General features: G+C 41.6%; 2 protein-coding genes and 1 long non-coding RNA gene across 4 annotated transcripts in view; 2 read left to right on the plus strand and 1 right to left on the minus strand.

Moving 5' to 3' along the window:
* The first annotated feature begins 549 nt into the window (after positions 1 to 549).
* On the plus strand, positions 550 to 2,434 carry sqh (myosin regulatory light chain sqh). 2 transcript variants are annotated; one of them, XM_069123627.1, is made up of 4 exons: positions 551 to 691; positions 1,606 to 1,805; positions 1,881 to 2,094; positions 2,179 to 2,434. In XM_069123627.1, the coding sequence occupies exons 2-4, from the start codon at positions 1,616 to 1,618 to the stop codon at positions 2,297 to 2,299; spliced, it is 525 nt and encodes a 174-aa protein (XP_068979728.1). In that variant the 5' UTR covers positions 551 to 691; positions 1,606 to 1,615; the 3' UTR covers positions 2,300 to 2,434. The 2 variants fall into 2 exon arrangements, with proteins under 2 accessions (XP_068979719.1, XP_068979728.1); XM_069123618.1 differs by having other exon boundaries at positions 550 to 691; positions 1,606 to 2,094.
* On the minus strand, positions 629 to 1,684 carry LOC138185103 (uncharacterized). Its single transcript, XR_011174531.1, has 3 exons — positions 1,556 to 1,684; positions 858 to 1,022; positions 629 to 770 (listed from the first exon to the last, which is right to left on the minus strand). It is a non-coding gene; the product is annotated as an uncharacterized LOC138185103 (long non-coding RNA).
* A 777-nt stretch (positions 2,435 to 3,211) lies between the features above and the next one.
* The window catches only part of LOC138184980 (uncharacterized), a 39,657-nt gene continuing 29,129 nt past the window's right edge, over positions 3,212 to 13,739 (plus strand). Inside the window, exon 1 of the mRNA XM_069123525.1 lies at positions 3,212 to 3,913. The gene's annotated coding sequence lies outside the window, so the exon portion shown is untranslated. The remainder of the gene's footprint in view (positions 3,914 to 13,739) is intronic.

Raw genomic sequence — 13,739 nt, forward strand, 5'->3', positions numbered from 1 at the left:
TTTGTTATATCTTTACGGGAAGTACATACCAAAAATATAGTTATAACGTTTTTATAAATAATTTCAATTCAGATCAATGCGTTTCAGTATCATTATTTATCACATATACTGTAAATATGATTACGAAATGAATGTCAACTACATGTGTATATATCGGATTCTTTCATTGCCTTATTAGGTAATGATTTCACCGTCAACGATTTACTCCAACTAAGGTACCTGTAATGACGTATCCTTTCGGGGATAAACCAACGTTTTTAGTACACGCTATTAATTTATTACGTTGGTTTTATAAAATATTTAAATAAATTCGACCGTTTTCAAAACAATATCAAATAACACCCATTGTAATTTGCGAAGATAAAAATTAAGAATGATTATTATTATTGTAATAGGAATTTTTATATGAGGAATTTAAAATAATTATATTCATTGCACTAATGGATTTTAAATATCGAAGAAAAATTCGGTCATCGTAATTCTTTTTCTTTTTTCGTTGCATGTGGCCTAATTTTTGGATGTCTAGAAAAGGCTCGTGTAATGGATAAATGATCCTTCACTAGATGGCGTTACTTACCCGGGTGTGGTGAATAACCATAGAGTGACGCGTAACGTGAGTCACAGTGGTGCACGAGTATCTGTGCTGTACGCTTTTTGGAGTTCTTCTCGTTTCGAAGCTGCTATAAATCAGGTTGGTAGAAATTCGTTTGTGTGCTTTAACGTTTCAATGTGAAAACTTCCAATGACTGATTTGCAGATATGAAAACAATCTGAAAAATACAAAATATTTGACAGCTATCCAACTTTGCTTATAAGAACGGCCATTGTTATTGTGTCGCTTCGAATGATATGCATACGTTTTTTGTCAATTTCTGTAACTTAACGAAGTTATTTTTATACCTTTTGTCCTTTAAAGACAATGATATTCTTTGTATAGCAATTTTATAAGAGTTCCAATTATAACCAATAAATGTTTATCAAAAGTCAAATATAGCCTGTTCGAATATAGCTGAGCGAAAATTCTGAAACAAAGAGTAATAAAATAGAAATTGTAGCATGATATTTCATTGAAGAAAACTTAACAATGTAAGCGCATTGAGAAGAGCTGAAAACGTAAGGTGTAATATTACTTTAAAATAATATCTATCCAAACGAGTGTGTAGCAGATTTTAGTGTCCCAATTTTGTTATTTAAATTATAGTTTAAAATTCAAATTGAATTGTATGACGGATATGTACTTTTATATAGATTTCTATAGATGTAGAGTGTAATGTCCTCTTTGTTGAACCGTCACGTAGACGATCTTATTTTTATCCTGATTTTGGTTACGTCGTGATATCCTAAATTAATTGTCTAAAAATAAATAGTAGCTCAATAAAGACTATCCTTTAGATAGGTCTGGTGGCTATTATCTTTTTTTTTAACACTGTTCTAATTCAACATGAGGAAATAACTGGTAGTCAAATTTACATAACCTCTACTCCCTTTGGGATAATATGTCTATGAATTAAGCAATTTATAAAAATACTGCAAATAATAACTAATACATACTTACAAAAAATATGAATTAAATGATGTAATTGTCTTTTTTATTCATAATTTTAGGAATACAAACATGTCTTCGCGTAAAACAGCCGGACGCCGTGCAACAACCAAAAAGCGTGCACAACGCGCAACATCAAACGTCTTCGCGATGTTTGATCAAGCTCAAATCGCTGAATTTAAGGAAGCTTTCAATATGATCGACCAAAATCACGATGGTTTCATCGATAAAGAAGATCTTCACGACATGCTTGCCTCGTTAGGTAAGGCGCTAAGCAAGTATTTATCGTATCGTGAAGATTTTTTAAATTTTACAAGGCAATTGATTTTTGTTTCAGGTAAGAATCCTACTGACGAATATTTGGAGGGAATGATGAATGAGGCTCCAGGACCTATCAATTTTACAATGTTTTTAACTTTATTCGGCGAAAGACTTCAAGGCACAGATCCGGAAGATGTAATTAAGAATGCCTTTGGTTGTTTCGACGAAGAAAATACTGGACACATAAACGAAGAACGTCTTCGAGAATTACTTACTACAATGGGAGACAGGTAATTTTTATTTCTGCATATAGTATTCCTCATTATTCTACTGAAATGAGTAAGAAATTCATCGTTCATCTTTTGTGCATCTAGATTTACGGATGACGACGTGGACGAAATGTATCGAGAAGCACCTATCAAAGGATCGATGTTCGACTATATAGAATTTACCCGAATTTTAAAACACGGTGCTAAAGACAAGGACGAACAGTGAAAAATTTGAAATATCCCGTTCTTTATATCTGTTTGATTGAGCGTGTAACACTTTTTAATATGGTTGGAATTGTAAAGTTTCAAATATCACTTGTATTTTATATATCCTCTATTAATGAGAACAACTGAAAATCTAGGATTTATATTATTTGTCGAACAACTGCCTTATCTCTAGGTCCTAAATGTACAAGTCCCAAAACACGTGAACATTTGTCATATTCATTTCAAATCAAAATGTTCATATATACAACCTACGCGAACGGAGATAAAGAACAGAAAAATTAATTCACATCTTAATACGAACTACAATCACTGTAAAATCGATAGAAAAAATTCAATATGTAATATATATTATATACTACATTAACATATAGTTGTTAAAGAGTTGGTATTTATATTTTAATATAATAATGAATTATACATTAAAAACATGACGTTTATCTTTACATCCATTCTATTTGACTTTCATATCCAGCGAAAATAAACAATAATATTTAATATTTAAGATACTACAACTGAACACAATTCGATACAAGACAGAAGAGGGCTATTCTATTTAAATAGAAACAGACAACTGCACAAGAAACGTAAAAAAATTATCTACTTCTACTAATAGACAAGATAGGAAAAAATAAACATTGACAAAGTATTTGACCTTTTGTTCGAATTGACGCGAGACAAAGATATTTTAAAAGTTCAATCAACTTTATTTTATGCGACAAATGAATAATAAAAACTTTTCGAAGACAGGAATGTGAGAAATAAAAAATCATGCATCGATGTATTTGTGACGACTGTAAAGGAAAAGTAAAATTGACGAGAAGGATTTCGGTAGATGACAGGCGCGATTATTCCGCGTCTGCGCATTGGTGTTTATGTACAGTATATACGGAATGAAGTCTCAGGAAGCCGCAGTATCATTTCCACTGGTGCGAGTGCGGGTTTCGCTTCGTCTCTTGGTTTCGTCTTCCCTACCGCTCGCGTTGGCCTTTCCTGTCGCGTCTTTGCTCAGTGGTTGTTCCATTGAAGTAAATACCTAGACGAAATTTACTGGATCCGCGGTGGTTGACAGTGTAGTCGGGGAGGCATCGGCTTTTGCCGATCTCCTCGCGAAAAGGACTGAATTAATCGTCCGATCATTCACTAACTGTATAACGCAGAGTGTTTACTGTTTGGTGAATGTAGAGTGATTCGCGGTGTGTCTCGTGTATCATAGTTCGCCCCTGTGAGTGAATGTCCTGAAATCGAAGCAGCAACAAGAGATGAGACGAGAGACAGAAGCAGAAGCTGAAGCTGCCAGCCGCGAATTGGGTTACGTCCCGTTCGCCTGGCAACGATATATGACGCAACGGCCACCCTTCGTTAGTATCCGCGATCCTCGTGATCTTTACGTGCCGCTTTAACTGCAACAGGACTTTGAGTTTCGCTGGCAAGACACGCGAAAAGGAAACGCCAACTGCCTTCCATGCGATCAGTTATCCCCGCCCCGTTCACTCGATTGCGCAGCTAGTTTTGGAGGTTAGCCGATCACGATTAAGAAACTTGAACGAAAGCGACACCCACAGAGCCAGCCGGATCAGCTGTTTGCCCAGGACGACCTCTCCGACTACCCTCGGTGAGTCTGCTCCCTTCTCAAATAGTTATCCTTTCGTTATCACCTTAATCATCCGGATAATTGTTTTCTCACTCGTTTCGAATACGTATCGCGAATTCGAATTTCTCTGCGACACCATCGCTCATCGATCGTCAATTAAATCGAGCGTGAATCACTTCGATATTTCCTAGCTTCAACTAGATGTTCAACAGATATGCATAGAACGACGTGGGAACGTAATTCTTCTTCGTACTTCTTTCTTCCTTTGTCGCTGAGAAATTTTAATTTTAAATGACGCGAAATATTACTTTTAAAATAGAATAAGTATTGTATCTCAAATTAAACGTGATTGACTTCTGGGTGCGAATTTGCTTGTATTTTAACGCGAATAAAAAAAGACAATGTAGGTATAAACGGTGTCGCAATAAACATACGAAGCACGTGACCGTGGATGAGAGCGCTGTCAAAAGGAAAAACTCGGTGTCTTCGCGCGTCTCATTATAAGGGGCTTCTTTATTTCGAAACGTTAATTTCCAAAAGACAATACTCAATGGTATTCGTTCGTGGCTCGGAACGTAGGTAACTTGATTTGTCATCGGTAAAATACTGCAGCTTGAGAGCGATTGAGAATGGCAAACGGTGCGATGAGTTTTCTCAAACCACGTATAAAAACACAATAATACAGAACCGTGCGCGTTGCATATACTCGGTGTAATACGATCCAATGCTCGAACTGGTCATATCACTTTGATATTGCATAACGTGCTTCTACGACTGCATAAGAATATTAATACAAAAATGTAACGAGTCTTGAAATTGAACGAATTTAATTTACCTCGTTCGACGACGACGAACTTTCACGAGCTAGTTTTATCGGTTCGGTTATTTTATATAATATGGAAATAAAACTCGTATGCTCGCAACTTTGAAAAATTTACTTTGAAACAGTCGCTTTTAAAACGATCGACTATGAAGTATTCGTCAACGATATTCAACAACGATATTTTAACACAAAAAAATAGAAATACCAGATCGAAATACTATATTGTTTCGCGTGCCAAATACGAAGCGAAAGTTTTAGCGCGCGTAATAAAAATATTACCGATGTGTGCGAGGCGCTACAAAATCGAGTCATAAAAATGATTGTTCTTGCTGAAATCAAGTGTCCATTGAAACGAATAGACATGGAAGCGGTATGATCAGGCTAATTACATACAAGTCAGGGACGTCTCTAATCCGCGGCCATGTTTTCGAACAGGTTGTTCCAGATACACTAGTAAGTAATACGTTAAATCTGTTACGCGATTTCACGTTCTGTGTCGCGAATCCCCGTTTCCTTTCGTGTCACCTTGTTCTTCTACGGTAGACACCTAAAGCCAACATCTGTTCGATACTGCTAATAGCTTTACAAAATTGATCACCTTATTGCGTAACATTCTTCCAGGTTCGTTCGACCAGAACATAACCTAATTCATCGTGCTTAATACCCTATAAAACGGATTTGCAAATGTGCCTGTATATAATCATATAGAATTATTCTATCGAATCTCAAACGTATAATTATACGTATAATCAGGTATTTCGCAAAATCTAGTCAGCGACGTTGAATCACAAAAATTGCAACTTTCAGAATTGACGGTGTTTGCCAGATCATACTAAGAAACCTTATACGATACAGTGTCACGTTTTTCCTACAGTCACGATTGTTACAAAACTATTCGATCGTCTGAGGTGTGTTCACTTCGTTCGTACGTCAGGTTTCGACGTTGATTAAACTTTTCGACTGATATTCGCAAATATCACGGTGTAGAGTCTCGATAGGAAACGCAGAGTCGACCCAAGTAAGCATTTACTTGCTGGCTATGTAGGCGAAATTGCAAGCGAAAAGATGAAAAGAATCGCTGGTTGATAGTGTGGGTAAAGTTGTCGAATAGAAGCAATAGTGTGTTGTAACTGTGTCAGTCTACACGCGAACAAACAACGAGGACCACTCGTCGAACATCCTCCTTGAGTGGAAGCCGGTCCAACGTGTTCCAAGATGAGCGGTAAATAAGTCTGGGATCGATGATGCTATTCGGTATGCTCTATCGGAACCGTCGATCGCCACCACACGACGTATAATTACGTTATCTATAAAAGTATGATCCTCGAGTGACGTATTTACTCATTCGCCGGATACGATCTTTCGGTTCGTACGAAACTATCGCGGAGACGATGCTGGACTTAAATAGTAATCATCTATCGCTTTTAAGTTGCTTCGTGCGTTTAAAGCGCTCACGATTTACGTTAGAGTTTAAGCCACACCGCTTTGATATCGTTGTTGGTTGCGGTGAAGCTGTAGGCGATTAGACGATCGCGTGCCATACTGTCCTTTGTATTTGTACCTGTTCGTTACCGAACTTCGTTATATTTGGTTGGCAACTAAGTGATTGCGGATTTTGTCATTAGGTAGTAATGACAAAATCCGCAATCACTTAGTTGCCAACCCAATAGTTCTAATTGCGTAGCTGTGTGGACCACCGCGATTACGCGATCGTATACCGTGAAATCGAATTGACACATTTGCAAGGACAATCGACATTCCCATCGACGCTGCGTATCTTCCGCGTTTCTTTAGCTGCGAAGAAACAAACAGACGTGGCGATTATTGCGAAAACGATGGTCGCACGGTTACACGTGTAAACCTTCGAGATAGCCTGGCAGATGGTCGGCGTTAGTGCAGTTCGGTGTACATAAACGAACGTACATCTATAGATCTAAGCTAACATCTCTTAAACATCTTGAACGGACGTCTAGCAGTGATTTAATCTCGAGCCAAAATATCCGGGTCAGTCGCTGTACACAGCGAGTGGGTTAAAGTTTGCTGTGTCACGAGGACGTCTAGACAACATTAGGCGAACGCAAAAGATCGCAGCGGTCCGCCGGGCAGAAGCTCACCTCTCCCCCACCCCATATACGCACAGCGTATCTACACAGTGGATATCCTAGCATCGATGATTCCTCCCTATGAAGCGGCAGCCGTCGCTCGATGGCAATAAAACGTGGTGAGTTACTGGCCAGGAGGGTGCTCTCCGTTTCGATAACGAAAGCGGTTGGAAGGCAAGTTCGGTGGTAAGGGAGGATGGGAAAAGCGTAGTAGCTTCGAGTAGGACGAACGACGCCGATTCGAGCGGAGTTAGGTGCCACGACGCGCAGGCGTCGTATCGATTTCTTCCTTTGCCTTTGCTTTTGCCTTTGCCTTTGCATCCTCCTCTACCTCTTTGTCGCGCAAAACGGCCGACCTACCGCCCTACGAGCATTTCCTCTTCTATCAACAGACGATCGCTATCGCGAGGGATGTTAATCTCCGCGGAATACACATCGAACATACCATCGACTGTAACGCAGCTACGCGAATTCTGCGATTCCCTGCCTCCGGCTATTTTATTTTTGCTCCACTCGCACAGATAACGACTACCGTAAATGGCTGGCCAGACGAAGCGAGACGGTTTCTGGCCTCATCCCTGGTTGCACCACTTTATGGTCCATCTCCTTTCCGTTCTTATCGCATTATACGCTTAAGCATACGATATATGTATATATATATATATACACTTGGATAATTAAATTATCTCGGTGGCTAATTGGAAACTGTAGGCGAAGTTAAATTTCTCTGAAGGCATTCGCGACGATATATCCTTCCGGTTCGTTAACCGGACGAATCGAGCTAGATTGGCTGTAAATCGTGCCGCACCTGTCCGTAGGCCGATCGGATACCGCTTTTCGAGGGTGCAGTGACAATGAAATTCGATAGTCTCGGATAACTCGTACCTATTGGATCGGTGCATTCACGGGTCAGCGATGTTACGACAATACCGAAAGCCGGACAGGGATAGTCGATGAAGAGAGAGAAGTGGAAGGAAGGGTCGTGCCGAGGGAAAGTGTGGCGATCTTTGTGTTAAGTGCTTGAAATTCGATGCATCCTGCCCATCCTGTCTCTCGTCTCGTCTCGGAGACTAAACCTGGATATGTCGTTATCCTTGTCGCTGATGCAGTTACCGTTGCCGTTTTGCCGCTCTCGAGTACGCAACCGCTTGGTATCTACGTGCAATGCGATCGGCCGATTTATTCCGCTCGCTCGCTACTCTTCATTAACTTTCATTAACTGGTAATCCTCGGCTCGCTATGGAATCATTGGCTATTTTAGTTTAAGCAACTTTCTCCAGCCACTCGGCTCACCGTGCGTGCCAGCCTTTCGGATCTCTCGATAAGTTTGCTTCGTCTCTCGAATTTATTTTCTCGTCCGAGTCCCGATATTATAAGGCGTATCGACAGCTTTTGGAATTGTTAGGAAGTTGGCTGCTTCGTGGTCCCATCGAAGATTATTGGAATGAAGATTCGAAGGAAAAGGACGAACAGTTGGTCGTAATTCTCGCGCGTGGAATAAGCTCGCGGAACGAAGAACGTAGGCTGCGGTCAAAATTAGATTGAAAAGCGAGTAGTGCGACGTGCACGCGGATGACGCGCGTTACATAAGCTACGTAGACGGAAGCGAGCGCAAACGAGTAATCGTACGAAACGATTTCGATGGCTCGATAATAAAAGAGAACAAAGGAAGGAGGGAGAATGCCACTCGAGGCGCACGGTAGCATCGTTAAAATGAGAGTCGAGTGCGGTGCAAGGTATCTCGTTAATAACTCGAAAGAAAATAAGGGAACGGCAGAGAGAAAATAAAATATCAGTACGGCGGTAGGTTTTGAAAGCAGCGCGACCAACCGGTCGTACGGTCGACCAGCGCTAAATAGCCTACGATGTATATCTAACATTATACATATATGTATATCGAATTTGAAACACCGACGTCCATCATTTGCCAGTACGTTCTAATTCTGGCGAATGACTTAACTCCACGGCGATGTATGTTACATTCGTGTAGGTACGTGGGTGCACGTTGTGTACCCATTTTGCGTCGTACCTCCACGTTCACCGTTTTCCTCGTACCGTTTGTATCGATCAAAATGTTTGCCCTTGACGCCAGAGATCCGCCGCGTGCACGTTAGATGCGAACTCCGTTGCACGGTTCCTGGTCAACGTTTAAACGACGCGCCACGTGCCATGCAACTGGCATCGTTTAACGGACGAATCGCGACCTACCCTAAATTACAAACCTTTTCTCTTCGTCCAGCGTTGCGTCATTTCGTTTCGTATCGCTGGTGGAATCGAAGGGCAACTTTTTTACGATCGTCTGATTTCTCATTTTTATTCCAACGCGAAAATGTATTTGCGGCTAGGAATTCAAAAGGAAAGACACAGTCGCGTCGCGTGAAACAATTCCAAAGAGATTTCGCGGCCCTTTTCTCGCAACGGAGCTGTATCCACGGTATATAGATAGAACTGTAGCCATGGGAAGCACGCGGTACCGTACACTTCCGCAACCGTAAATTAAGCACCGCGAGAGTTGAATTAAATCGCTGAACCACGCGAAGCATATTTTCGCTGGAACTCGGTTATTCGATGCGTCGTGCCGCATGGGAACGACGCTATCGAAAGAAGAGCGAACATTGCTGTTGACACGATCGTTGGAGAAATGGAAAAAGAAAAACCTTGCCTCTCGTCTTTCTTGCGCGTTTTTACCAGCGCGTGAGAGGAAGCCGACAATCGTCGATGCTTCGCGCTCGTCACCCCCTTTTTCAGTTCTTTTTGCTTCGAACACGGCGAAAGAATTCCTCTGGTAGCCGGTTCAAGACGACTTCGCCATTCGAACCGGACGTTCTTAAAACTTTGAATAAATTTCATTTTCCACGGTTATGCTTCGTGTTGCTCCATCGAAACAAGTTAAAGATGCGGTTAAAGCGAGAGCGCGTTAACGAGGATAGCTCGTATGTAGGATGAACCGTTCAGGAAATTGTCTCGGTGCGCTGACCTACGTTTTCAGTCGGATAGAAATAACTTTGCCTCGTGTAACTTCCTGGAAACATCGAAATTCCTCTTTGTCTTTGCCATCGCTTCTTAACTAATTTACTTCGTTGTTTTACAATTTCTCTGTCTCTTTTAGCCTTTTTCGTACATTTCTGTCTGCGAGATTCTCGCCTTCGATAGACCACCGCCGCGTGTTCCTTTAAATTCGCTAGCATCCTACGACGAATCGTACTCGATTTTTTATTTATCACATTCGCGATTCTTTCGTTCGTGGTTGGTTGTTTTTTGAACTATCGACAATTCGCCGCAGCGATCTTCCAACGTTCGTTTCCTCCCTTCGAACGCAACCTGCAATTTATACGAGCGCATCGTCGATGCACCGTAACTTAATTACGCTCGCTCGTAAGTTTTTGCAAACGTTTTCCAAACTTTCCTTTCGATCTTCGACTCGTGTGAATGGGTCGGCGTTCTCGTGCGTCCTTTTTTACGATTATTCCGTTACGCGTTGCTATCCCGACTACGCGATGACTCAGTTCACGTATCTTCCATATGAAACGTATCCAACCACGTGTACATATACACACACGTACGTTCTTACAAGCCACGCTTCTAAACACAATTCACGTACGACAGTTGTGGAACACAGGACGCGATACGTCGAATACGCCTTGGCTTGAATGATCGAGTGCTACGCGCCACGTTCGAAACATCATCGTAGAGCTTGATGTATCTATTCCATCCACGTTCTACGATTAATTAATCGTTTCAGTGACTGCAGTCGTTTCGGGGCATTGTAAACACCGAGCTGTGCACGAGCCGTGCAGTTCAATTTCCAAACGTTTTTTTTTAAACGTTTCAGTTAAAGTCATTTAACAGTAGAACTACCACGTCAGTTAAAATGACTGGTTTGACAATATTATTTTAAAATTCCTACTTCATGTTATATTTTTTCTTCGCAATGATGCAATGACTTTTCCAGGAATAGCTAAAGGAATAATATAATAATCTTTAATTTTGTTTTATTCATTGGATTTGCTTATTCAGGAAAAAGGGAGTACCTGAAACGGTCGAATTTTATAATAAAAGAAAATTTGGGGTAGATATAGCAGACCAAGTAGCAAAAAAATATAGCGTGAAGTCGGGATGAAGAAGATGACCACTTCAAGTATTTTTTGATATTTTAGATTTAGCTGGCATAAATGCCTGGATTTTATATAAGGAAACCACAGGTGAGCAGATATCCAGAAAGGATTTTGTGTTTCAATTAGTAGATGAACTAGCCGCTGACAATGAAAAATCACGGATAGAACATAGAACATCTGAGATCTAAAGTATGTCAAAAAAGTCACCTTATTCGCGCAAATGGTGTCAGACAGGGTACCGTAATAATAATAATACCACGACCATTTGCGATCTTTGTAAAAAATATGTATGCGTAAAATGCACGCAGAAGAAAGTTTACGTTTGTAAGAAATGTAACGAATGATAAATTTTCTACCTAATAATTTAAGTTATATTTGTATTTTATTTATTCTATTACGCCTATTATTATATTACACTTCTTATATTTACCAATGGAAATTTATTTTAATATTCTTGTCACCAAAGATTTTGGTACTGAATATTCTTCATTATTGTACTTATTATTATTAAAGTTCTTATTACATACTTTTTATGATCTCAGAACACGGAGTTCCTTTTTTAAGATAATAATAAATCAATAAATATAAAAATATTCTACTATTACGTATTTCTTAAACACCAGTCATTTTGACTGGCTTTGGTAGAAATAACTACGTTTCAAATGGTAGTTCTAGTGTTGAGATAATCATTAAAAGTCGAAGCTCGAATGTGTTGTTGTTCGATCGAAATGTTCGTAGATGAAAGAAAAGAAGGAAATTACGAGCGCGCACGACAATTCCCGCGCGAACGTCCGCTAAGGGGGAGCAGAGTTCTAATCGAATAAGAAAAGGGTTTTCGCGAGTAGCTCGACGCAAGGTTCGCGGCAGCTGACAATGAGTTTATTGGATTACTTCACCGCTTGGCACATCGTCGTAACTTGACCCGTTCAATTCCAACGGTTGACTCTTTACGCGCCTACGCTCTTCCACAGTCGACGATATTCCACGAACCTTACCTATGTAACGCACTTTGTCCGCATTCCAAATTATCCAGCTGTTCGAAACGCTGCGCTCGCAACGTGCGAGACACGCGACGGCAAATTGAAGCGCGGAATTTCGATGGCTTTTTCGCTGCCACGTTTAGCTGTATCGCAGGTACACACGAGAGGAGAAGAATAAAGGGAAAGGTAGGTTCGAGACGATACCACGGATGACCACGGACAAGCGGCTATTCTGCAAACAAAATGTTGACGATGAGCTTGGAATACGACAAGACGTGAAGCGCGTTCGATACTTGAAAAGTCGTTGCCAATGTACAGCAATTTGTTTCGTGTTTTATTCTGTAACTCCGTTTTATGGATCTTGCGAGCTCGCTGCGAGTTGAACGAAGGGCTGTAGCGAGGAGCGTTTTGCGACCTGCGACTCGGCACAGATAAATAACGAGATTGAAAAGCTGTGCCTTTGTGGCGAATAAATCTGCAAAGCGATCCCTCGTTCTCGCGTGAACGTATACGTAAAACGGCGCGTTTCAGCCGGCGACAAAACCAAATGCCACGAAGACAGCCTGTCACGGGAAAAAACGGAGTGCAGAGGGCTTGATTACGCGAACGAGGGTCAGCTGGAATATCGCGTGCACGCGTCATTATACTGTGCGATGATATACACAGATACGTGTACGTGTGTATGTACACGCACGATCGCGACGAATGTAATCGCGATTCGCATACCAGCTTCGCACTTGGTCCCTCTGTTTCTTCCTTCGTTCCCCGCCATGCCTGTGGAAAAACGTCATTCGCGAATGCGAGGCACGCGTCGAACGTTTAACCGCTGTTCCTTTGGCCAGCCGCGAGAACCATCCTTGCAACTTGCTGTGCAACGAGGAAATCGGGAAAAGAGGAAAAGAAAAGATGATCGATGCACGTACTTGGTCGCTCGCATACGTTCCACGAGGATACAATACGTCATCGTCGATCCGAGTCTGGTCCGAGGAATGAAAATAAGCCGGAAGGTGACAGAGGTTGAGGTAACGAGGCTCGAGCGATTTTCACAATAAGATAGGAGAGAGAGAGAGACTACGTCTCCGATCGGGCGCGCGCATCTTCCTGGTTATAATACCAGCGGACAACGTCGGAAAGCATAGACGTTAGCTAGCGCTGGCACCCAACCAGCTGCTAGAACCCGTACGGGTTCATCCGTACAGGTCGACCTCGCAACACGGTACAGTGTGCCGAGTAGACGATCTGCGCGGATATTTCACAATTGCCGGGCAACTTTGCTCGGCTCCAGGAGATTAACGTCGAACTCGATGCTGTAACTCGTGCGGCGAACGAGTCGCCGTAAGTCATTGACCAGGATGTTGACAGTATGAAACCGCTGTGTGTCGGACGCGGATACGACGAATATCGCCAAGGAATATCGCCGGAATTATTTAATAACGCGATAACAACTGATCAACTGTATTCGGGTTAAGATAAGCGGAGCGCGGTTCCAGGCTGACCCACGAGGCAGCCGAGATTTCGCAACGGTGTATCTTAATTTTTCTCATTTGTATTGGACTCGTCGTTGGAGAATTTCACGCGGCAAACGGAAATATAGAGTTACCGATACTTTTCAGGTAATTCTATCTTGAACTTTGTAACTCGGAACGGTATCCACGGCGTCCAGTAGCTGTAAACTTGGTCGATCTTTCCTCGCCACGAACGATTTAGTTGAGACCTTTTGTTCGTCGTTGCGCGAGAAAGCGTTTCTGCTTCGCGTATCTGTGCTTCCGGAAACGTTGAAACCTCGGCCACGAAACAACAGTCTGTTGTTCGTGCCGTAACGTAGGG

Source organism: Bombus flavifrons, chromosome 1 (genome assembly GCF_040668555.2).
Source record: "Bombus flavifrons isolate JBK064 chromosome 1, iyBomFlav1_principal, whole genome shotgun sequence".
Taxonomy (NCBI): Eukaryota; Metazoa; Arthropoda; class Insecta; order Hymenoptera; family Apidae; genus Bombus; species Bombus flavifrons.